This window comes from Oncorhynchus masou, chromosome 1 (assembly GCF_036934945.1).
Source record: "Oncorhynchus masou masou isolate Uvic2021 chromosome 1, UVic_Omas_1.1, whole genome shotgun sequence".
NCBI classification, from domain to species: Eukaryota; Metazoa; Chordata; class Actinopteri; order Salmoniformes; family Salmonidae; genus Oncorhynchus; species Oncorhynchus masou.
The window spans coordinates 30,719,386-30,746,166 of record NC_088212.1 but is presented as its reverse complement, the minus strand read 5'-3'; the positions used below and the strand labels follow the sequence as shown (position 1 = coordinate 30,746,166).

The window sequence follows — 26,781 nt, the reverse complement described above, 5'->3', positions numbered from 1 at the left end:
GCTACTACACTTCTTCAGGTATGATGTTTGGGTAGTAGTTTGAGAAGATGTTATGGGCGTGTGTCACATGGTTTTATAGCATTGCAACTCCGACACTGATGGGTTATTTCCAGGAAATATGTTTTTACTAATATCTTCCATCTGTCTTATTGCTGTGCCTCTAGTAACAATAGAACTCTGTTATTGTGGTTGACTTGCTGGCAGACAGGAGTATGGGACATTCTTGTCCTCTATTACACACTATAGGATCCACTATAGGATCCACTATAAGATCCACTATAGGATCCACTATAGGACCCACTATAAGATCCACCATAGGATACACAATAGGATACACTATAGAATCCACTATAGGACCCACTATAGGATCCACTATAAGATCCACCATAGGATCCACCATAGGATACACAATAGGATACACTATAGAATCCACTATAGGATACACTATGGGATCCACTATAGGATACACCATAGGATCCACCATAGGATACACTATAGGATACACTATAGGATACATAGGATACACTATAGGATACACCATAGGATACATTATAGGATGCACTATAGGATACACTATAGGATACACTATAGGGCATACTATAGGATACACTATAAGATCCACTATAGGATCCACTATAAGATCCACTATAGGATCCACTATAGGATCCACTATAGGATACACTATAGGATACACTATAGGATACACTATAGGATACACTATAGGATACACTATAGGATACACTATAGGACACACTATAGGACACATTATAGGATACAATATAGGACACAATATAGAATACACTATAGGACACACTATAGGATCCACTATAGGACACATTATAGGACACATTATAGGATACAATATAGGACACAATATAGAATCCACTATAGGACACACTATAAGACACACCATAGGATACACTATAGGATCCACTATAGGACACACAATAGGATACACTATAGGATCCACTACAGGACACACAATATGATACACTATAGGATACACTATAGGACACACCATAGGATCCACTATGGGACACACTATAGGATACACTATAGGATACACTATAGGGCACACCATAGGATCCACTATAGGGCACACTATAGGACACACCATAGGATCCACTATAGGATCCACTATAGGACACACCATAGGACCCACTATAGGATACACTATAGGATACACTATAGGACCCACTATAGGATACACTATAGGATACACTATAGGATACACTATAGGATCCAATATAGGGTACACTATATGATACACTATAGGATACACTATAGGATACACTATAGGATCCAATATAGGATACACTATATGATACACTATAGGATACACTATAGGATACACTATAGGATCCACTATAGGATACTCCATAGGATCCACTATAGGATACACCATATGACACACCATATGATCCACTATAGGATACACTATAGGATACACCATAGGATGCACTATAGGATACACCATAGGATCCACTATAGGACACACTATAGGACACACCATAGGATCCACTATAGGATCCACTATAGGACACACCATAGGATCCACTATAGGATACACTATAGGATACACTATAGGATACACTATAGGATCCAATATAGGATACACTATATGATACACTATAGGATACACTATAGGATCCACTATAGGATACACTATAGGATACACTATAGGATACACTATATGATACACTATAGGATCCAATATAGGATACACTATATGATACACTATAGGATACACTATAGGATACACTATAGGATACACCATAGGATCCACTATAGGATCCACTATAGGATGCACTATAGGATACACCATAGGATCCACTATAGGACACACTATAGGACACATCATAGGACCCATGAACCACCATAGAGTGACAACATGTCGATGCAGGACCCCGCTGCTCGCCCCCGTTTTGCTGTCTCATCTGCTTGTGATAAACGAGCGATATCAGTTTTTCCCTTCTTTTTCACTTTCCCTGTTATGTTGAATGCACACACTGTGACACTTCCTCGATCACAATGGTTGACCTTCTCTATTGAAAAAGCTCTGTGTCTTTTGATAATTGTTTTTAGAAAGTGTTGAAGCCGGCCAGATAATGGGAGACATGTTGAATACAGAGTGCTCAGCATTGATTCCACCTACCTGACGCTGACCTTTTACGATCTCAAGTCCTACGCCTCGCAGCGGTTTGATGGGAGCCTCAGTCTAATCAATGGCCCACTGCCATGTGAGAGCATCTAGTCTACTACCATGGCTCTCTCTTCCTGATGTGTCTAGTGTCTAGTCTACCCTGGCTTCTACCTGGAAGCTACTGCAGCATTTCTGCTATGAGACACGCTGGCGAAGGAGCCTGAATAATTAAAACATTTACCCTTTAATAGCCATCACTGAAAAGACTGATCAGTTTAATTTGCTCTCGTTAAACCCATCTCATCTAATGGGCTAATTAAGGGCTTTGGATGAAACACCAATCACAAGTCTACAACTCCCTGAGGGACGAATTCATCAATGCGTCATAAATGTTTTATTGTGTCAACCTACGTGCAGATTGTATGGCGCCTGGCGTTACTGTTTAACATGCATCATTGATGTTGCTCACGGAGCCAGTCAGCCAGTACAGAACATGAAATCACTGCAGCCTTGACCCGTAGTGCACCTTGACCCGTAGTGCACCTCAAGGTCTCGTCCCCTTCTCCATTCATTACTGGAGACAAAGTATTAATGCATACAGAGCGTTAGTAGTACACCTAGACTTAACTCCTTTGGTTGTGTCTCCTCTTTCTCACTCTATCTTTGAGCTTGAATGCATTTACTTAGGTGTGTTGCTTTACTGAGTGAACACACATTTGATCAATTAAGGTCAACTTCTGTACTGATCCTGTGTTGTGTCTTATTAGATTGGAGATCTGGTAATGGACGGGCAGCTGTGTCATGGCTGTGTCCCTGTGACCCTCTGGGCTGGAGGTCCCTGTCTGCTCCGGGCCAGGCCCAGGAGTGTAATCTCTCCCCCCTCAGACAACTGATGGCTCACATCTGACCTCCCTTGTCTTGGGGGGAAAGACTGGCTTCAACCGGAAGGGAGGCAGAGAGAGAGGAGGACAGACTGTTCTCAAACCGTGTGTGAGTGTGTGTGCGCATGTGCATACACACCCTCTGAGCTTTAGCAATATTTTTAATTAAGTGCAGGTACTGTGGTGCCTGTAGCTGTCAGCTTGTCAGACTGTGGGGAGCCCAAAGCACCAATCATTCCATTTGTCTTCTCCACTGTTCTCCCAGATAATTTGTCATGGGCAACTGTTATCCCTGGATATTAAATTAAGTATTTGACATTTTGGGGATCCTGTGTCAGAGATCTGAATGGGATGGCAGCGGCCCTGTCTGAAGCCCTGGTAGACATTTCTGGGTCATATTGGAAACCAGGCAACGGCAACTATCAGTTTAAAGAGCCAAGATACAGAAAGAAAGGCAGCAATCTCTTTGTTCAGACCTGAACCATTAGTACTAATCTGTGTTGCACCATCTCAGCTGGTGTCAGGCCTGTTCAGGTGGAGGGGCTGGAGGAGTGGGGCCCAATTTAATGTTTGATTGGAATGGGTGTGGGATGTCTGCTGCTAGCATTGTCATGGGAGTTAGTTTGTGTGTGTGTGTGTGTGTGTGTGTGTGTGTGTGTGTGTGTGTGTGTGTGTGTGTGTGTGTGTGTGTGTGTGTGTGTGTGTGTGTGTGTGTGTGTGTGTGTGTGTGTGTGTGTGTGTGTGTGTAATGAAGCCTGCTGTCACTGTTTGATGGTCTGATTTGGGTTCCATTATAGTGCTGGCAGGGGTTGTGTTCAGAGACACCACACTGGTACCAACTGCCCTGTGGGCTATCACAAACCATCTGCACTAGCCTCCCTCTGGCCACACACACAACACACACACACACAGCAAACACACAACACACATACAGCGCACACACACAACACACACACACAGCCCATTCACAACCCACACACAACACACACACAGCACCAACACAGTGGGGGGAGTGGCGCTGTCTGTCTAAACGGAGCTTATGTTGCCCTTTTATTGATTTCCTCATTTGAAGCATCTCTATTATGGCTGATATAACCAATCTCTGCCAAATGAGCCTCACAAGGCTTCTGCTCATTGGAACGCAGCAGGAGCTAAGAGTTAAAAAAACGCCCATTTTGTTGGACTCATTCATTGTTTGTTGAAACACATTTCATTTGCTGGTGATGGCAGGTTGCCTAGCGGTTAAGAGCGTTGGGTCAGTAACTGAAAGGTTGCTTGTTCAAATCCCCAAGCCGACTATTTGAAAAATCTATTGATGTACCCTTGAGCATGTCACTTCACCCGAGTTGCTCCATCCTGTAAGTTGCTCTGGAGAAGAGCAGCTGCTGAAATATAAGTTTGTTTTCTTTTGGAGGCTCCAGAATTAGAATGAGAGTGTCTAATGAAGGGGACTATTGATAATGCCATGTATCTGTGCACAGTGCTGGACTCATGATGCATTCCAATACCACACCTGTATTTATCTGGCTAGCTTCTCCCACACTAACCTCCCTGCAGTGCAATACAACCCTACACTATTACTTCCTCGAGCCCTGCCTCTGTGTGTGAGAGACAGAGGGTGGGAGGGAGAGAGAGGGAGCGAGCGAGAACTGAGATAAGGAATGAGTTTGATATGGAGTGTGGTGTATTTCTGTGCTGTGTGTCTGGGTGTACATTTGTCTGTGAGAACGCATGTTGGCATGTATAGATAGGGCTGAACCGGTAAGAAGGAAGCTGTTCATTGTCTACTTTTGAAGGTGAAATGAAACCAGCAACTTGTGTGCCACTATGAGTAAGCCTGTTGATGGAAAGATGTGTTGAGGATGTTCAGTGTCTGTGTATGGCTGTATGTCAACTATGTAGTGATGACACAACGTGAATGTGTGCATCTATCTCCTGAAGTAGTACTGCTGGTATAGCTTACATTTTGAGAGAGACTACTGTGAGATGTTGAATAAGATCAGCCAGCACACAATCACACTGGCAAATGAACAGGGGTTTAGTGGACCCCTGGGGGCTGGTCAAAGGGGCAGACTAACTGGGGAGGGCGCAAGGACAGATGTCCAGGGTATTGGGACCCAAATCTGCTAATAAAGAGTGCTTTAACAGTTGGTTCCTCACACGTACAAACACACACACACACACACACACACACACACACACACACACACACACACACACACACACACACACACACACACACACACCCATCCTGTTATCCTGTAAACGTCCTGTAAAACCACACCAACTAGTGTGTGTGTGTGTGTGTGTGTGTGTGTGTGTGTGTGTGTGTGTGTGTGTGTGTGTGTGTGTGTGTGTGTGTGTGTGTGTGTGTGTGTGTGTGTGTGTGTGTGTGTGCGTGTCTGACTGTAACACAATCTACCAGTATGTGTATATCTTTTCTTTGCATCATCTTTGCACCTCTCTTCCTCTTAAGCATAAAAATATGAATATTTAAAAGTTCTTCAAACAAGCAGTCATGAAATATTAAAATGTTAAAGAAAAGCTTTTGTCACGGCTCAGCTCTCTTCTCATTCTGTCTCTTCCTTTTTTCTCTCACTGCCTCTCACACCCTCACCCTCACCCCCCCCCCCCCCCCCACACACACACACACGCGCACGCACGCACACACGCACACACACACACACCCACGCACCCACGCAAACACACCCATGCATGCGCACAGACACACACACATACACACACGCACGCACCCACGCATGCACACAGACACACACACACACACACACACACACACACACACACACACACACACACACACACACACACACACACACACACACACACACACAGAAACCACCCTAGGGTAAGAACAACAAGCCTTCCTAGTCGATCCACACTTATTCTGTGGCATCAGCACATTGTAGCTGAAAACAGAGGAGGCAGGAAGGAAGGTTCAATAATTTAGCTGCTTTTATTTTCAGACTAAACAGAGGTTGAGAAACATTGGTTGTCATGTCTTACAAGATGCCCAGCGTTAGTCAGGTTAGACGCTGTGTTGTAGTAAAAGTGTCTTTGGGAACAGTGGCGTTTATCCTCCATTTGGCCTCTCTCTCTATGTGGAGAAAGCCAGGCGAGGCAGTAAGGTGATTAAACACGCTGCTCTGCCTTTCCTTTGTGACTGTGTAATATGTTTGAAAGGCAGAGTTAATCTGTGGAGCCTCTCTGATGCTTCCTTCTCCTCTTCAATTCTCTCCTCTCTGAGAGCTGGAGGCTGTGCTAATCGCTTGAGCGGCAGCTCTAAGTGGCCGCTGATGTGTTTTCAGGTTAGATCCCGTTAAGTGTGAATAGAAACGTCAAGTAATGGTAATTGATCTCTCCCCACTGGGCACACACTGGTTGAATCAACGTTGTTCTCACGTCATTCCCAACGTGGAATAGATGTTGAGTTGACGTCTGTGCCCAGTTGTTCTCCTTATTCCACTGGCATTACCGGCCTGTGTAGCACCAATGTGCAGCTTCCCTCCCTCACACACTACACACATACACACAAGACACACATACACACCCACACACTAAGAATGGTGTCTGAGTGGGTTGATATGAACAAATTGGTGTTGAACATTTCTAAAACTAAATGTATTGTATTTGGTTGAAGATATATAATTGCTGATGATCCCCAATTGAATTTGTCAATGACAAGAACGCATGTAGAGCAAGTGAACAAAACTAAACTACTTTATGATGGTCAGAACACTGATAATATTGTTATTAAGATGGGTAAGGGAATTTTCAGAGTAAGTAACATCTAGCACTCTGAATTAGGTGTTTCAATCCTTGGTCCTAGAACACAGAGTACTGTCCAGTTATATGGCCAATCCCTGGTCCTATCACACTTAGAGTACTGTCCACTTATATGGTCAATCCCTGGTCCCATCACACTTAGAGTACTGTCCGCTTATATGGTCAATCCCTGGTCCCATCACATTCAGAGTACTGTCCGCTTATATGGTGAGTCCCTGGTCCCATCACACTTAGAGTACTGCCCAGTTATATGGTCAATCCTTGGTCCTATCACACGTAGAGTACTGTCCGCTTATATGGTCAATCCCTGGTCCCATCACACTTAGAGTACTGTCCGCTTATATGGTCAATCCCTGGTCTCATCACACCTAGAGTACTGTCCATTTATATGGTCAATCCCTCTAAACAGGACTGCCAGATTAGCTCTTCATTGCTCTAAACATGACTGCCAGATTAGCTCTTCATTGCTCTAAACATGGCTGCCAGATTAGCTCTTCATTGCTCTAAACAGGGCTGCCAGATTAGCTCTTCATTGCTCTAAACAGGGCTGCCAGATTAGCCCTTCATTGCTCTAAACAGGGCTGCCAGATTAGCTCTTCATTGCTCTAAACAGGGCTGCCAGTTTAGCTCTTCATTGCTCTAAACAGGGCTGCCAGATTAGCTCTTCATTGCTCTAAACAGGGCTGCCAGATTAGCTCTTCATTGCTCTAAACAGGGCTGCCAGATTAGCTCTACATTGCTCTAAACAGGGCTGGCAGATTAGCTCTACATTGCTCTAAACAGGGCTGGCAGATTAGCTCTACATTGCTCTAAACAGGGCTGCCAGATTAGCTCTACATTGCTCTAAACAGGGCTGGCAGATTAGCTCTTCATTGCTCTATCCCTATGAATATTATCCAAATACATCAGAATCTCTCATGGCTTCATGTTGAAAGCAAATTGCTATCCAGTCAGATTTTCTTTAATAATGTTATCTTTTTCAAAACAACACAGTATTCTTCAGGCCAGTTAGTACATATTAGCAACAGGCATAACCATCAAACTAAACAGGTAAATTCAGGGCATCTAAGACAACCCAAGGACAAATCGCCTTAAATCTACAGTTGTATATAGATCCATAGCTGAATGGAACTCTTTATCCATATTTCTCAGGCAAAAAGTAAATCCACTTTCAGGAAAAAAATAAAGAACATCTAATGTGACAGACCATATGACTGGACAGCAAATAGAAAAAATCAACTGAATGTTAAATGGGTTTCCTTTCAGGTATTTTAATTGTCTACTTGTTAACTGTTTGTAACGTCTTCATTTGTAATTGTTTGTAATATCTTATTAATTGGTGGACCCCAGGAAGATTAGCTAATGTTACGGCGTTACAGCTAACGGGGACACTATACACATACACACCACACACATACACACCACACACATACACACCACACACACCCACACACTACCCACATACACACCACACACATATACACCACACACATACACACCACACACATACACACCACACACATACACACCACACACACCCACACACTACCCACATACACACCACACACATACACACCACACACATACACACCATACACATACACACCACACACATACACACCACACACATACACACCACACACACCCACACACTACCCACATACACACCACACACACCCACACACTACCCACATACACACCACACACATACACACCACACACACCCACACACTACCCACATACACACCACACACATACACACCACACACATACACACCACACACACCCACACACTACCCACATACACACCACACACATACACACCACACACACCCACACACTACCCACATACACACCACACACATACACACCACACACACACCCACACACTACCCACATACACACCACACACATACACACCACACACACCCACACACTACCCACATACACACCACACACATACACACCACACACATACACACCACACACATACACACCACACACATACACACCACACACACCCACACACTACCCACATACACACCACACACATACACACCACACACACCCACACACTACCCACATAAACACCACACACATACACACCACACACATACACACCACACACACCCACACACTACCCACATACACACCACACACATACACACCACACACACCCACACACTACCCACATACACACCACACACACCCACACGCCACACACATACACACCACACACACTATACACATACACACCACACACACCCACACACTACACACATACACACCACACACACTATACACATACATACCACACACACCCACACACTACACACATACACACCACACACACTATACACATACATACCACACACACCCACACACTACACACCACACACATACACACCACACACACCCACACACTACACGTATACATGCCACACACTACACACATACACACCACACACACACCACACACACATACACACCACACACACATAGATGTGAATGGGCCATGGAAATATTTTTAGGGTATATCAAGGTAAACTTGAGCATGTGCGTGTGTGTGTGCGTGTGTGGCCTACATGGTGTGTTTTGACTGCTGAGATTAATGGCAGAGAGAGAATTCTTTTAAGGCTATGTGGTGCATCGATTCTGTCATCTTCCACCGTCGCTCTTTGATTTATGCATTTATGCACGTGCTTGTGTTTGCAATATTTTAATGCCCTCTCCAAAGGGTATAAGCTTTTAAATGCTTGCATGTAGGGCAGGAGGGAGGATAAATAAAGGAGATGTCAGTTTTAGTTTGAAGCAAAGGCTTTTTTCACATTTCTTTCTCGCCTCTCCCTCGCTCTCGTTCTCTCATTCCCCTCTGAGAGCCAAGCAGTGAGAGGTGTGTAGTAGAGCAGTCATATAGTAAATCTAATCAAAGAGAGAAGTGCTTTTAAATGTCTGTTGTTCCCCGGGGCAGAACGTCTCTGAGGCCGTCTCTCTGCTCCTCCAGCAAGCAGCCCAAACTCAGTCTCAGCCGCCACCAGACGTAATTAATATCGAGCGGGCGCACTGGCCCTCGCTCCCCTCCTTTAATAACAGTGTTAGAACAAAGGTTAATGCTTTGAATCAAATCTCTGTCCTCATCCGTTTCAGTGGAGTTGTGTTGCAGGGAGGGGGGAAGCAGAGAGAGATTGGTAATCAACAGAGGGCTTGGAAGGAAGAGAAATTAATTACTGTTCTCCATAAATTCAGTGTCATGTCTCATTTTCCCTAATCCCCTCCCCTTTTGCCCTCCCCTACTGGTGCTAGGCGAGAGGTAGGCCACACTAATGAAAAGGCCTCTTAGATGCTAATAACAAATTACCCTCCATGTCACTTTTGGAAGCTTCTGCTACTACAGTCAGAGTCTCCTAGCCTCAAAGAATGATAGGATCTCTGTGGTTAGCCTGGACTCCCTGTCAGACTGCAGGTTATCCTGGTCTCCCTGTCATAGTCAGACTATTAGACAGCTCTGGAGAGAGAGGGGAGGGAGAGGAAGCTGGTATCCTGGAAGTGGATTATGTTGGAAGATGGTTGGATTGCATTGTGTTGTGTTGTATTACTGAGATCTGTATTATGGCCTAGTTTGGGCTGTTTAGAGGGGAACACTGTAGTGTAACTTTTTGCATTGTTTATATCATCCCAAATCTGGCGGGGATTTAGTGGTTTGGCTGGAGTAGGTTGTAAACTGGTCTGGTTCCATATTTCCCTGAGGCTGGGTAGCTGCTGATCCAGGGCTAGAGCTGAGAAGGGCTGGGTTCTGTTCTGTACTGTTATTTGTCTCAGATCAGACAGACAGACAGGCCAGGAAACATCCCTGTTCATCCCTACTGCCTCTGATCTGGTGGACTCACTAAACACAAATGCTTTGTTTGTAAATGATGTCTGAGTGTTGGAGTGTGCCCCTGGCTATCTGTAAATGATGTCTGAGTGTTGGAGTGTGCCCCTGGCTATCTGTAAATGATGTCTGAGTGTTGGAGTGTGCCCCTGGCTATCTGTAAATGATGTCTGAGTGTTGGAGTGTGCCCCTGGCTATCTGTAAATGATGTCTGAGTGTTGGAGTGTGCCCCTGGCTATCTGTAAATGATGTCTGAGTGTTGGAGTGTGCCCCTGGCTATCTGTAAATGATGTCTGAGTGTTGGAGTGTGCCCCTGGCTATCTGTAAATGATGTCTGAGTGTTGGAGTGTGCCCCTGGCTATCTGTAAATGATGTCTGAGTGTTGGAGTGTGCCCCTGGCTATCTGTAAATGATGTCTGAGTGTTGGAGTGTGCCCCTGGCTATCTGTAAATGATGTCTGAGTGTTGGAGTGTGCCCCTGGCTATCCGCCAATAAAAGAAAACAAGACAATTGTGCCGTCTGGTTGGCTTAATACAAGGAATTTGAAATGGTTTATACTTTTACTTTTTATTTTGATACTTAAGTGCATTTGTGCAATTCCATTTACTTTTGATACCGAAGTATATTTAAAACCAACTACTTTTAGACTTTTACTCAAGTAGTATTTTACTGGGTGACCTTCACTTTTACTTGAGTCATTTTCTGTTAAGGTATCTTTACTTTTACTCAAGTATGACAATTGAGTACTTTTTCCACCACTGCTCTACAGGCTACACATAGACAAGGGAGATGCTGCTGTCATCAAAATATTGGGGTTTTGGGTAATGGACTGCTTTGGTCACATGATCTGCGCCTCTCACTGGTGTTAAATAAATCCCACTTCAACCACCATGTGACAGGCTGTGTAGACTAGCTCTCTCTAACTCTCTAAGTTCTTTCAAAAAAATCTAAGAGAAATCCCTATACTCCACACTTGTGTGCTAACGATTCCCACTGCAAACAAAAAATAAACAATTTGTGTGACTAGAAAATAATGTCACGCTCTTGAGAAATGCAACCGATGAGTGTGTATCATGTGCATTTATGTAAAACGTATTATCCAATTAACAAGTATAGGAACACACAACGATCCCTCTGTTATGGGAATACAATGGAGAGTAGAGTCATGTACTCTAAAAACAGCTTATGTTGAAAAAATGCAAATGGCGTTAAATGAGTGTCTGGTAATGTGTTTGTGTGTAACCCCATGATGTAGGGCTAGACTACAGTACTGACGTCTCTCTCTCTCTCTCTCTCTCTCTCTCTCTCTCTCTCTCTCTCGCTCTCTCTCTGTCTCTCTACAGGCATACTTCCGACAGGGTGTTGCCCTTCAGTACCTTGGTCGCCATGCCGATGCGCTGGCCGCCTTTGCCTCGGGGCTGGCCCAAGACCCCAAGAGCCTGCAGCTACTGGTGGGCATGGTAGAGGCTGCCATGAAGTCCCCACTACGAGGTAACGTGTCTCTCGTACTGTATGTCTGTGTTCTCCTCTCTGCCTTTCTAACTGCCGCTAATCTTCCTCCTTCTGTCAGTCAACAAACGTGTCAGTATGACTCTAGCAGTATGTCAGGAGTGACTACGGCATATCTTTATATCCACCTGTATTTTCTTGGCAGACTGTCTCCTTGTCTGTCCATCTCAGTGTATTTGTGAAGGAGTCCCCTTGACTGACAGGACTGTTTCAGATACTCTAACTACCTGATACATGTCTTGCCAGTCACGCTGATCAGAATGATACTTCTTTATCATAATAGTAAGCTTCCAACAATAAGGCCCTTGTCTCTGGCTGCCCCTTTTGAAGCCTTTTTTCCAAAGCCAAAGTGGGCGTATAAGTAGCTTAGTATCCAGGCCAGGGCTTTGAGTAAATTGTGACTTCCCTGCTCCATGATGTGTGTGATATATCAGGAAGCTGCAATGACCTGGCCCTTTGAGGCCAGACGCAGGGGCCTCCTTTCAAACAAAACTGGAATGCATTTCACTAGTGCAACTGACCGCTGCAGAGGATTTAATAAGCTGCTATCCTAACTCCAACAGAGACTCTGAGTCATCCTGTGCTCTCTCTTTGTCATCACCAAAACCACCAACCTCCTCATATACTATACACATGAATAAATACAAGCCTGTTGTAACAGTTCAACGTTTTACTGGCCTGCACAGGCAGTTCAGTGGATCCGCATGGCTTTGTTCTGTTCTGTTCAGAGAGGAGTCATTGGGATTTAGGCTGCTTGGAGCGCCTCTCAATCCCTGTTAGCAAAAGGCTGTATCTGAATACATGGAAAAAACACAAGCAAAGAGTGAAGAGCCCATCTGAGGTACTTTGATTACATAAGCCTTGTCACTGGAAGCGTAACAGTAAAATGGCTTGGGAGTGGGCCCAGCACCAAACACCAAACACTGTGGACCTGGCTGGGCCTCTCTCAGTAGGAGAGGATAAACTCTTTTTTTCAATCTCTTAATTGTTTACCACGTTTCCCATGGTGCCAGGGAATGAAGTAGCTAGCGACGGAGGGAGACAGTCCAAGGTGTGTTGGAGGGGGGGGGGCTGTGTCGGGGGATTAAGAGCAATGATCCTCTCAGATTGGCTCCTGACACAGGGGTAAGATAATCAGCGTTACGGCAGCAAACAGGGAGGATAATCCGTGTTAAGCAGCCAAAGCCATGTGATAAGGGAAAGGAAGGAGAGCGTTGCTTTCTCTCGCTGAAGTCAAAGATGACTGTTTTCCTGCCAGGCCCTTTTATCGGTGGGGTAACACCCCTTCCAGGGTTACCTGGGTATTACCAAACCCACACATTTCATTTCCCCCTCGGAATTGGGGGTTTGGTGTTGCCAGGGTCTTTCTAAATTAACTTAACTCTTTCTCCACCCTGTGGAATTCAGAGTGTAATAAGGTATAATAAGGAAGATGACTCTCCATACTGATGATAGACATCTACTAGTAGCAGTCCAGTAGCAACGTGTTGTTTTACATCTGACTTAACCTGCCTTGAGGACATCCACACAGGCATCTCTTTATGCTCCGAATTCACTGTAATGTTTTTCCGTACGTGTTTGGTTGTTATTCTCTCATTGGGCATAGCGACACAGATAAAGGAGTCGCCACGCAAACATTGGACGAAGAACACAACTCATTAAAGCAAGAAAACATATTCAAGGCCATTACTTCAAGGAGACCAACAGTGTGTATAATTCCCCCGAAGCTCACTTTATCACCACTATTTGTGTTTACTTTGCTTTAGCATTGCAGTGTTATATTCCCACTGTGGCTTTGCCCAACTTTTCCCTCACACAATGCATTAAAGGGATTTTCCATGAGTCCAGAGCTGAGCAGCAGACAGTGCTCTCATGTGACTCCTACTGTACTGTCCTCCTTTGTGCTTCTCACAACAAAGCTCTCAAAGTAGGCAAAAGTGCTCTCAGAACCCTCTCCATCTCTGTCTCTCTTCTCTTCCGCTTATGATCATTATGTCAGCTTCGAACTGCTCAGATATCAAGGTTTTGATGCATGTTTTTTTCCCACATTGAATATCATTGAGTGAAATTAAAGGGGCAAACCAGGCCTGGGCAGTAGCCAGTGTTGAGCACAGACGGGCTTGGTTCTGTTCTGTTTCTGTTTTTCCCATGATCTTGGACCAGCTCTGAAGTTCTCTGAGCGTTGGAGGGGAAACAATGTCACCATAATTATTATGCATTTTTCCAATTCATTGTTACCAATAGATCACACTATTCATATTATGTCATCTTGGAAGGAGTGGTGCAGATACAGGAATATACTACAGAAGTAGAACATCGTAGTAGAAAAGTAGTATACATGTAATATATAGTATATATATATGGTTCAGTATAGATTATGGAGATGCAGATGCAAACAGAAGTGCAGGAGGGTGTCAGCCCCTCTCATCAGTCAGCTCTCTGCCTCCTCAAAGTCACAGACCCATAGAGCAGAATAGGTGGTGGCGATGGCTCGTGAAATGGGAAGGTGAAATGAGTCATAGTTGTATACAAAGGCAGGGGAAAACAGAATGAATGTACACTACATGGGTTTGTTATTGTCACCAGCCGCCCAGGGGAAATGGTAAAGGCTGTCAAACGCCTACCCTATACCAGACCCAGGCTGAGACTCCTCTATATGAGGCCAAGCCTGAGAGGAGGAGAAGGAACTATATATGAATGTACGGTATCTGTTTGTGTACATGTGCATACAGCGAGTACATATTGTATGTAGATGATATTTACTCTATGTTTCTAAAAGGAGCAGTTGAGAAAGAAAGAAAATCTGAGTTTTAGAGAGAGAGAGATAGAAAGAAATAAAGAAAGAGAGAGAGAGAGAGAGAAAGAAAGAGAAAGAAAGAAAGAAAGAAAGAGAGAAAGAAAGAAAGAAAGAAAGAGAGAGAGAGAGAGAAAGAATGAGAGAGAGGTTGAAAGAAAGAAAGAAAGAGAGAGAGAAAGATAGAAAGAAAGAGAGAGAGATAGAAAGAGAGAGACATAGAAATAAAAAAAGAGAGATAGAAAGAAAGAGGGAGAGAGAGATAAAAAGAGAGAGATAGAAAGAGATATATATATAGAGAGAGAGAGAGAGAGAGAGAGAGAGAGAGAGAGAGAGAGAGAGAGAGAGAGAGAGAGAGAGAGAGAGAGAGAGAGAGAGAGAGAGAGAGAGAGAGAGAGAGAGAGAGAGAGAGAGAGAGAGAGAGAGAGAGAGAGAGAGAACTACATGCCACGAGAAAAGGGCAACCAGTGAAGAATACGCACCATTGTAAATACAACCCATATCTATGCTTATTTATTTTATCCTGTGTCCTTAACCATTTGTACATTGTAAAAACACTGTATATATATATATATATATATATATATATATATATATATAATATGACATTTGTAATGTCTTTATTGTTTTGAAACTTCTGTATGTGTGATGTCTACTGTTCATTTTTTTTGTTTATTTCACTTTATATATTATCTACCTTACTTGCTTTGGCAATGTTAACACATGTTACCCATGCCAATAAAGCCCCTTGAATTGAATTGAATTGAAATTGAATTGAATTGAGAGAGAGAGAGAGAGAGAGAGAGAGAGAGAGAGAGAGAGAGAGAGAGAGAGAGAGAGAGAGAGAGAGAGAGAGAGAGAGAGAGAGAGAGAGAGAGAGAGAGAGAGAGAGAGAGAGAGAGAGAGAGAGAGAGAGAGAGAAAGAAAGAAAGAAAGAAAGAGAGAGAGATAGAAAGAAAAAAAGAGAGATAGAAAGAAAGAGAGAGAGAGAGAAAGAAAGAGAGAGAGAGAGAAAGAGGGAGAGAGAAATCGAAAGAAAGAGAGAGAGAGAGATAGAAAGAAAGAGAGAGAGATAGAAAGAGAAATAGAAAGAAAGAGAGAGATAGAAAGAGAGAGAGAGAGAAGAGAGAGAGAGAAAGAAAGAGAGAGAGAGGGAGAGAAATAGAAAGAAAGAGAGAGAGAGAGAGAGAGATAGAAAGCAAGAGAGAGAGAGAGATAGCAAGAGGGAGAGAGAGAGAGATAGAAAGAAAGAGAGAGAGAGAGATAGAAAGAGGGAGAGAGAAATAGAAAGAAAGAGAGAGATAGAAAGAAAGAGAGAGAGATAGAAAGAAAAAAAGAGAGATAGAAAGAAAGAGAGAAAGAGAGAGAGAGAGAGAGAGATAGAAAGAGGGAGAGAGAAATAGAAAGAAAGAGAGAGAGAGAGATAGCAAGAGGGAGAGAGAGAGAAATAGAAAGAAAGAGAGAGAGAGAGAGATAGAAATAGAAAGAAAGAGAGAGAGAGAGAGAGAGATAGAGAGAGGGAGAGAGAGAAATAGAAAGAAAGAGAGAGAGAGAGAGAGATAGAAAGCAAGAGAGAGAGAGAGAGAAATTGAAAGAAAGAGAGAGAGAGAGATAGCAAGAGGGAGAGAGAGAGAAATAGAAAGAAAGAGAGAGAGAGATAGAAAGAATGAGAGAGAGAGACATAGAAAGAAAGAGAGAGAGAGAGAGAGATAGAAAGAGAGAGAGATATAGAAAGAAAGAGAGAGAGAGATAGAAAGAAAGAGAGAGAGAGAGAGAGATAGAAAGAGAGAGAGAGAGAGAGAGAGAGAGAGAGAGAGAGAGAGGGCTCATTACTTTTCAACATGGCTTCCCAGGCAGTGTGTACAGTATGTGTGCAGTGGTGTAAAGTACTTAAGTAAAAATACTTTAAAGTACTACTTATTAAGTAGTTTTTGAGGGTATCTGTACTTTACTATTTATATTTTTGACAACTTTTACTTTTAATGGTCCATTCACACACTTATCAAGAGAACATCCCCAGTCATCCCTACTGCCTCTGATCTGGTGGACTCACTAAACACACATTCTTCATTTGTAAAATATGTCTGAGTGTTCTGTCTGAGTGTTGGAGTGTGCCCCTTAGTATCCGTAGATAATGGCGCCGTCTGGTTTGATTATTATAAGGATTTTTACAAATTATTTATACTTTTACTTTTTATACTTCAGTATATTTTGCAATTACATTTACTTTTGATACTTAAGTATATTTAAAACCAAATACTTTTAGAGTTTTACTCAAGTAGTATTTTACTGGGTGACTTTTACTTGAGACATTTTCTATTAAGGTATTGTATCTTTACTTTTACTCAAGTATGACAATTGGGTACTTTTTCCCGCACTGTATGTGTGTGATTCATATACATTCAGTGGCCAGTTTATTAGGTACATCAACCCATTCATGAAAACGGTTCGCTCCTACAGACAGTGAGTCACATGGCCATGGCTTTGCTATACTGAAGAGAAAAAATACAGACCTTCCATATGCCGTAATCTTTAAAAAATGAGTGGTTTGATGATTAACGAACAAGAAATCAACTTTCTAGAACATAATAACAATAGACTATATCAAAAATGCATGACGTGTCACATTCACCCCAATATCCATCGAGGCGTCGAGGCGTTCATGTACTGTTTGATTGCATGTTAGATGGGGCAAAACAAGTGGCCTAAGTGACGTTGAACGTAGTATGATCGTCGGTGCCAGGCTCGGTGCTGGTTCCAGTATCTCAGGAACGACCGGGCTCCTGGACTTTTCACGCACGACAGTGTCTAGTGTTTACCAAGAATCGTGCAAAATAACAGGCGGGCCACAAACAGTCAAATAACTGAGCAGTACAACAGTGGGGTGCAGAACCACATCTCAGAACGCACAACCTGGATCCGGATGGGCTACCAGCAGCCGACCACACCGGGTTCCAACCCTATCAGCTGAAAACTGGAAGAAGCAGCTCCAGTGGGCACACGATCACCAACACTGGACTATTGAGGAGTGTAAAAACATTGCCTGGTCCGGCAAAACCCGTTTCCTGTTTCATCGTGCTGATCTCATGGCTGCTGGCAGAGCCCGGGTTTGGCGTAAGCAACGCTAGTCCATGGCCCCATCCTGTCTGGTGTCAATGGTACTAGATGGGTGCACCTAATAAACTGTGTGTGTGTGTGTGTGTGTGTGTGTGTGTGTGTGTGTGTGTGTTCCTGCTCATCCCCCTGATGTGTGTGAGACGTTGCCCTAACTACCTGTTTATGGATCCAGCAGCCATGACACTTTTTACTGGTATTTCAATGTTTGATTTATGACACCACTCTGTGTGTCACTTTAAATGCAATTACCAGCTATGAATGGATATGATATGCACACGCCGTCTCTGCCAGCGCTACATTCTTCCAACCGCTGGAAAACAAGTGATGCTCTTGAAAGAGCATCATCAATCCTATTTTTGAGGGCTTGTGTGGAGCCTGGAGATGTGTTTCATATTCTGTGTGTGGTGAATATTAGATTCCAAGTGGGTGGCTTGGTACCAGGCTATTCAGGTAGTGTTCATGTGTATTTTGTTATTTGTCCGATGAGTGTCATTCTCTTTAAGTGCATGGGTATTACTAATATAGTAACAGGTGTATAGTACACCTGACTGCAGGCATGATCTACTTTGTGCAGGTACAGTGCTACAGAAAAACCTCTGTGGGAGAGGAGTTGACCTAATTAACTGCAACTCTGCTCAAAATATTTGCACAAGGGGCATGGTTATTCCCCATCCCCCTTCATGTACACACACTTGCACTCACATACAGTACACACACTCACACATACAGCACACACACTCACACATACAATGCACACACTCACACATACAGTACACACACTTACACATACAGTACACTCACTCACACATACAGTACACTCACTCACACATACAGTACACACACACACGCACACACATACATAAGATGTCACCCCTGTTCCCATCCCCCTCCTTGTCAGCCCCAGTCTGCTGCCAAGGCTGTAGTCTGCCAGCGGGCTGGCTGGCTGTCTGTCTGTCTGTCTGGCTGGCTCAGTATACTTGAGGGGCTGTGGATCCCAAAAGCCTGCGTGGCCCACCATTGATTTATGTCATTGTGTGCATTTTCAGCCTTCCCAGAGGTCACCTCGTGTGTCTCCTCTCCACATTCCTCTGCCTCTGTCCCCTGAGTTACCAGCAGCATGTTCGCCATCACTTTTAACACCGCCCTCAAAACCCACTCAGGCTTCTCTTCTCTCTCAAACCGCAATATCATTTCAAAGCAGTATAATTTCCCTCTGCTGCCTCGCAGCAGAGCTGTCAGAGGATGTGTAAACACAACGTTTTTATATTGTGGGGTTTGAATTTTCCAGAGATGAAATTGTCTATAATAGTTAAACCTGTCAATGGTGTATTCATTTGCTTGTCTTGTTGTGATGTTGTCAGTGAAATCCATGTTCTAAGGCCCTCAGTGAGACAAGCTCGATAAAAGACACATTGATTGCTCTCCCTGAAACACACTAGATGCACTAGGACTGAGCTGTGTTCAGATGGAGCTATTGAGATTGTTCATCTTGCAACATGTTCAGGTGAACAAATCAACATGGCTAATGTGCAATAATTTACCGAAGCTGCTTACATTCATTGTTGGTGAGCTATGGAGCACCTTGTGTATTCCATGAAACTGAAAGGAATGCAAAAAGCTATCTGAATGAGTCCAGTTCTTCTCATCATGACCCCCCCTCCCTCCACACAGAGTCACTGGAACCCACCTACCAGCAGCTGCAGAAGATGAAACTGGACAAGAGTCCGTTCGTGGTGGTTTCAGTGATTGGTCAGGAGCTGCTGACAGCAGCCCACCATACCGCCTCTGTGGTGGTACTGGAGTCCGCATTAAAGATCGGCACCTGCAGCCTCAAGCTGCGCGGCTCCGTCTTCTCAGCCCTCAGCAGTGCCCACTGGTCCCTGGGCAATACCGAGAAGAGCACCGGATACATGCAGCAAGACCTGGAGGTCTCCAAAACACTAGGTAAGAGACAAGAGTGTGTGTTTATATGTGTGTGTATGTCTGTTCTTATCTGTGTGTATGTGGGTGTATCTAACTACAGTATGTCTGTCCCTGAGTTGCTGTGTGGGTATGAGGCAGCCCGGATTGGCTGGACTCTCCTGGCCCCACAACGTTTGACACATGAGTGGGCAGAGCAGAGCAGCATGAGAAGGGTCTGGAGTGGAGCAGAGCGCTGTGGTTATCAGGTAGAGAGCCTGGCTCTGGCCCAGTCTGGGGGGCCTGTCTGTCAGATATAATAAGGCCTCTCCCTCACCCCACTGGGGCCTGGGGATCAGGTCTAGCAGGTCTACCTGCAGTCTGTCTGTCAGTCAGTTAGCTGCTCTCTCTACTGTGGAGCTTTGTCTGTACAGCAGCTTAGAATGCCCAGCGCTCCATTTAAGGACATAATGGGATGTCAGTGTCAAGGAGCACCATCGCATCACTGCATCACTGCTCTGAGATGGTAGAGGACCGGGACTGCCCTGGGAAGACCCACACTACACCGAATGACAGCACATTTAGTTGTGACTTTCCGGTTGTACTGTATATAATCTGAGTGGTAAACAAACAGGATACATATGATTGTATTGAAAGTTAAAAGGTATTGATTATGATCTCAGATTTATTGTATACAGTACATTGTTTTCTGTCCTGTTCTATCCTGTCCTGGAGTGACCTTCCCTTACTTGTCATCTCTTCTCTCTGCTCACCTCATCTCCAGGTGACCAAACGGGCGAATGTCGTGCCCATGGCAACCTGGGCTCAGCATTCTTCTCCAAGGGGAACTACCGCGAGGCCCTGACTAACCATCGCCACCAGCTGGTCCTGGCCATGAAGCTCAAGGACAGGGAGGTAAGAGACTGAGACACACAGGGCCCACAGCTCACTGTGTTCTCCACCTAATCCTCCTGGGAGTTTTTTTGATCTTTTCCAGGTGGTTGTATGTAAGGTAAATCTATCATGTAGTTTTAGGTTATCTTCTGCTTTAGGAGGAGGGGTGAGGGCATGTGGGGAATGGATGGCTGGTGTCTTTTCTCTGCTTCCGTTAGTGGTTGTAATAGTGGTGTGTCCTGCAGCTTTCCTCTCCTCTGTCTTGGTTGTTCAGAGGGTGAATCAAGGGTAAGACTGAAAGGCAGGAATGCTCTGCTGCTGGTTCTCCCGTCAGAGAGAGAGAGAGATAGAGAGGGATGGGAAGTGGGTTAGGAGGACAACTGAAGGTGACGAGACGAGTGAGAGAGAGGTGAAGAGACCAATGGGAAGGCCTTAAGTAACAGCTTGTGCTCCTCGTTATCAATGCAAAACATTTATGCAGATATTATGCATATATTTATCCTGTTCATGTTTCAGTACAACTGGGGTTTTGGCAACATATGCTACTTAATGAATGTAATTTGCACAGATTAAGCTGTTTGGATATGAAATAGAGGGAGAAAGACAAAAACAAAAGGACAAGAGAGAAAAAAACACAGATGAGGGAGAGAGAAAAAAACAACAGATGAGGGAGAGAGAAAAAACAACAGATGAGGGAGGAAGAAAAAACAACAGATGAGGGAGGAAGAAAAAAACACAGATGAGGGAGGAAGAAAAAAACAACCGATGAGGGAGGAAGATATTATCAACAGATGAGGGAGGAAGAAAAAACAACAGACGAGGGTGGGAGAAAAAAACAACCGATGAGGGAGGAAGATATTATCAACAGATGAGGGAGGAAGAAAAAAACAACAGACGAGGGAGGGAGAAAAAACAACAGATGAGGGAAGAAGAAAAAAACAACAGATGAGGGAGGAAGAAAAAACATCAGATGAGGGAGGAAGAAAAAAACAACAGATGAGGGAGGAAGAAAAAACATCAGATGAGGGAGGAAGAAAAAAACAACAGATGAGGGAGGGAGAAAAAAACAACAGATGAGGGAGGAAGAAAAAAACAACAGATGAGGGAGGGAGAAAAAAACACAGATGAGGGAGGGAGAAAAAAACAACAGATGAGGGAGGAAGAAAAAAACAACAGATGAGGGAGGGAGAAAAAAACAACAGATGAGGGAGGGAGAAAAAAACAACAGATGAGGGAGGGAGAAAAAAACACAGATGAGGGAGGGAGAAAAAAACAACAGATGAGGGAGGAAGAAAAAAACAACAGATGAGGGAGGAAGAAAAAAACAACAGATGAGGGAGGAAGAAAAAAACAGGCGAGGGAGAGAGAAAAAAACAACAGATGAGGGAGGGAGAAAAAAAACAACAGATGAGGGAGAGAGAAAAAACAACAGATGAGGGAGGAAGAAAAAACAGATGAGGGAGGAAGAAAAAACAACAGATGAGGTAGGGAGATAAAACAACAGATGAGGGAGAGAGAAAAAAACAAGTCTCTTATCCTCTTATCCTCCCCTCCAGCCCCTCCCTTCTCCAGTCTCTTATCCTCCCCGCCAGCCCCTCCCTTCTCCAGTCTCTTTTCCTCCCCGCCAGCCCCTCCCTTCTCCCGTCTCTTATCCTCCCCGCCAGCCCCTCCCTCCCTTCTCCCGTCTCTTATCCTCCCCGCCAGCCCCTCCCTCCCTTCTCCCGTCTCTTATCCTCCCCGCCAGCCCCTCCCTCCCTTCTCCAGTCTCTTATCCTCCCCGCCAGCCCCTCCCTTCTCCCGTCTCTTATCCTCCCCGCCAGCCCTCCCTTCTCCAGTCTCTTATCCTCCCCGCCAGCCCCTCCCTTCTCCAGTCTCTTATCCCCCCCGCCAGCCCCTCCCTTCTCCAGTCTCTTTTCCTCCCCGCCAGCCCCTCCCTTCTCCAGTCTCTTATCCTCCCCGCCAGCCCCTCCCTCCCTTCTCCCGTCTCTTATCCTCCCCGCCAGCCCCTCCCTTCTCCAGTCTCTTTTCCTCCCCGCCAGCCCCTCCCTTCTCCAGTCTCTTATCCTCCCCGCCAGCCCCTCCCTCCCGTCTCCCGTCTCTTATCCTCCCCGCCAGCCCCTCCCTTCTCCCGTCTCTTATCCTCCCCGCCAGCCCCTCCCTCCCTTCTCCAGTCTCTTATCCTCCCCGCCAGCCCCTCCCTTCTCCCGTCTCTTATCCTCCCCGCCAGCCCCTCCCTTCTCCCGTCTCTTATCCTCCCCGCCAGCCCCTCCCTTCTCCAGTCTCTTATCCTCCCCGCCAGCCCCTCCCTCCCTTCTCCCGTCTCTTATCCTCCCCGCCAGCCCCTCCCTTCTCCAGTCTCTTTTCCTCCCCGCCAGCCCCTCCCTTCTCCAGTCTCTTATCCTCCCCGCCAGCCCCTCCCTTCTCCCGTCTCTTATCCTCCCCGCCAGCCCCTCCCTTCTCCAGTCTCTTTTCCTCCCCGCCAGCCCTCCCTTCTCCAGTCTCTTATCCTCCCCGCCAGCCCCTCCCTTCTCCAGTCTCTTATCCCCCCGCCAGCCCTCCCTTCTCCAGTCTCTTATCCTCCCCGCCAGCCCCTCCCTCCCTCCCTTCTCCAGTCTCTTATCCTACCCGCCAGCCCCTCCCTTCTCCAGTCTCTTATCCCCCCGCCAGCCCTCCCTTCTCCAGTCTCTTATCCTCCCCGCCAGCCCCTCCCTCCCTTCTCCCGTCTCTTATCCTCCCCCGCCAGCCCCTCCCTTCTCCAGTCTCTTTTCCTCCCCGCCAGCCCCTCCCTTCTCCAGTCTCTTATCCTCCCCGCCAGCCCCTCCCTTCTCCAGTCTCTTATCCTCCCCGCCAGCCCCTCCCTCCCTTCTCCAGTCTCTTATCCTACCCGCCAGCCCCTCCCTTCTCCAGTCTCTTATCCCCCCGCCAGCCCCTCCCTTCTCCAGTCTCTTATCCTCCCCGCCCCCTCCCTTCTCCAGTCTCTAGCAGCCCCTCCTTCCTCCCTCCCTTCTCCCGTCTCTTATCCTCCCCGCCAGCCCCTCCCTTCTCCAGTCTCTTTTCCTCCCCGCCAGCCCCTCCCTTCTCCAGTCTCTTATCCTCCCCGCCAGCCCCTCCCTCCCTTCTCCCGTCTCTTATCCTCCCCGCCAGCCCCTCCCTCCCTTCTCCAGTCTCTTATCCTCCCCGCCAGCCCCTCCCTCCCTTCTCCAGTCTCTTATCCTCCCCGCCAGCCCCTCCCTCCCTTCTCCAGTCTCTTTTCCTCCCCACCAGCCCCTCCCTTCTCCAGTCTCTTATCCTCCCCACCAGCCCCTCCCTTCTCCAGTCTCTTTTCCTCCCCGCCAGCCCCTCCCTCCCTTCTCCAGTCTCTTATCCTCCCCGCCAGCCCCTCCCTCCCTTCTCCAGTCTCTTTTCCTCCCCACCAGCCCCTCCCTTCTCCAGTCTCTTATCCTCCCCGCCAGCCCCTCCCTTCTCCAGTCTCTTATCCTCCCCACCAGCCCCTCCCTTCTCCAGTCTCTTATCCTCCCCGCCAGCCCCTCCCTTCTCCAGTCTCTTATCCTCCCCACCAGCCCCTCCCTTCTCCAGTCTCTTATCCTCCCCACCAGCCCCTCCCTTCTCCAGTCTCTTTTCCTCCCCACCAGCCCCTCCCTTCTCCAGTCTCTTATCCTCCCCGCCAGCCCTCCCTTCTCCAGTCTCTTATCCTCCCCGCCAGCCCCTCCCTCCCTTCTCCAGTCTCTTATCCTCCCCGCCAGCCCTCCCTTCTCCAGTCTCTTATCCTCCCCACCAGCCCCTCCCTTCTCCCGTCTCTTATCCTCCCCGCCAGCCCCCCCCCTTCTCCCAGTCTCTTATCCTCCCCGCCAGCCCCTCCCTCCCTTCTCCAGTCTCTTATCCTCCCCGCCAGCCCCTCCCTTCTCCAGTCTCTTATCCTCCCCACCAGCCCCTCCCTTCTCCCGTCTCTTATCCTCCCCGCCAGCCCCTCCCTCCCTTCTCCAGTCTCTTATCCTCCCCGCCAGCCCCTCCCTTCTCCAGTCTCTTATCCTCCCCACCAGCCCCTCCCTTCTCCAGTCTCTTATCCTCCCCACCAGCCCCTCCCTTCTCCAGTCTCTTATCCTCCCCGCCAGCCCCTCCCTCCCTTCTCCAGTCTCTTATCCTCCCCACCAGCCCCTCCCTTCTCCAGTCTCTTATCCTCCCCACCAGCCCCTCCCTCCCTTCTCCAGTCTCTTATCCTCCCCACCAGCCCCTCCCTCCCTTCTCCAGTCTCTTATCCTCCCCGCCAGCCCCTCCCTTCTCCAGTCTCTTATCCTCCCCGCCAGCCCCTCCCTCCCTTCTCCAGTCTCTTATCCTCCCCGCCAGCCCCTCCCTCCCTTCTCCAGTCTCTTATCCTCCCCGCCAGCCCCTCCCTCCCTTCTCCAGTCTCTTATCCTCCCCGCCAGCCCCTCCCCGCCAGCCCCTCCCTTCTCCAGTCTCTTTTCCTCCCCGCCAGCCCCTCCCTCCCTTCTCCAGTCTCTTATTCCCCGCCAGCCCCTCCCTCCCTTCTCCAGTCTCTTATCCTCCCCACCAGCCCCTCCCTTCTCCAGTCTCTTATCCTCCCCACCAGCCCCTCCCTCCCTTCTCCAGTCTCTTATCCTCCCCACCAGCCCCTCCCCTCCCTTCTCCAGTCTCTTATCCTCCCCACCAGCCCCTCCCTCCCTTCTCCAGTCTCTTATCCTCCCCGCCAGCCCCTCCCTTCTCCCGTCTCTTATCCTCCCCACCAGCCCCTCCCTTCTCCAGTCTCTTATCCTCCCCACCAGCCCCTCCCTCCCTTCTCCAGTCTCTTATCCTCCCCACCAGCCCCTCCCTCCCTTCTCCAGTCTCTTATCCTCCCCGCCAGCCCCTCCCTTCTCCCGTCTCTTATCCTCCCCACCAGCCCCTCCCTTCTCCAGTCTCTTATCCTCCCCGCCAGCCCCTCCCTTCTCCCGTCTCTTATCCTCCCCACCAGCCCCTCCCTCCCTTCTCCAGTCTCTTATCCTCGCCAGCCCCTCCCTCCCTTCTCCAGTCTCTTATCCTCCCCACCAGCCCCTCCCCCTTCTCCAGTCTCTTATCCTCCCCGCCAGCCCCTCCCTCCCTTCTCCAGTCTCTTATCCTCCCCACCAGCCCCTCCCTCCCTTCTCCAGTCTCTTATCCTCCCCGCCAGCCCCTCCCTCCCTTCTCCAGTCTCTTATCCTCCCCGCCAGCCCCTCCCTCCCTTCTCCAGTCTCTTATCCTCCCCACCAGCCCCTCCCTCCCTTCTCCAGTCTCTTATCCTCCCCACCAGCCCCTCCCTCCCTTCTCCAGTCTCTTATCCTCCCCGCCAGCCCCTCCCTCCCTTCTCCAGTCTCTTATCCTCCCCACCAGCCCCTCCCTCCCTTCTCCAGTCTCTTATCCTCCCCACCAGCCCCTCCCTCCCTTCTCCAGTCTCTTATCCTCCCCACCAGCCCCTCCCTCCCTTCTCCAGTCTCTTATCCTCCCCGCCAGCCCCTCCCTCCCTTCTCCAGTCTCTTATCCTCCCCGCCAGCCCCTCCCTCCCTTCTCCCGTCTCTTATCCTCCCCACCAGCCCCTCCCTCCCTTCTCCAGTCTCTTATCCTCCCCACCAGCCCCTCCCTCCCTTCTCCAGTCTCTTATCCTCCCCGCCAGCCCCTCCCTCCCTTCTCCCGTCTCTTATCCTCCCCGCCAGCCCCTCCCTCCCTTCTCCAGTCTCTTATCCTCCCCACCAGCCCCTCCCTCCCTTCTCCAGTCTCTTATCCTCCCCACCAGCCCCTCCCTTCTCCCGTCTCTTATCCTCCCCGCCAGCCCCTCCCTCCCTTCTCCAGTCTCTTATCCTCCCCACCAGCCCCTCCCTCCCTTCTCCCGTCTCTTATC

General features: G+C 47.2%; 1 protein-coding gene across 2 annotated transcripts in view; it reads left to right on the top strand.

Annotated features, from left to right (window-relative positions):
• LOC135541777 (tetratricopeptide repeat protein 28-like) overlaps positions 1-26,781 on the top strand; it is a 218,692-nt gene that overhangs the window by 90,105 nt on the left and 101,806 nt on the right. For both annotated transcript variants that reach the window (XM_064968154.1, XM_064968144.1), the window contains exons 2-4: positions 12,043-12,190; positions 19,791-20,063; positions 20,803-20,933. In XM_064968154.1, coding sequence (XP_064824226.1) covers positions 12,043-12,190; positions 19,791-20,063; positions 20,803-20,933 — 552 coding nt within the window. The remainder of the gene's footprint in view (positions 1-12,042; positions 12,191-19,790; positions 20,064-20,802; positions 20,934-26,781) is intronic.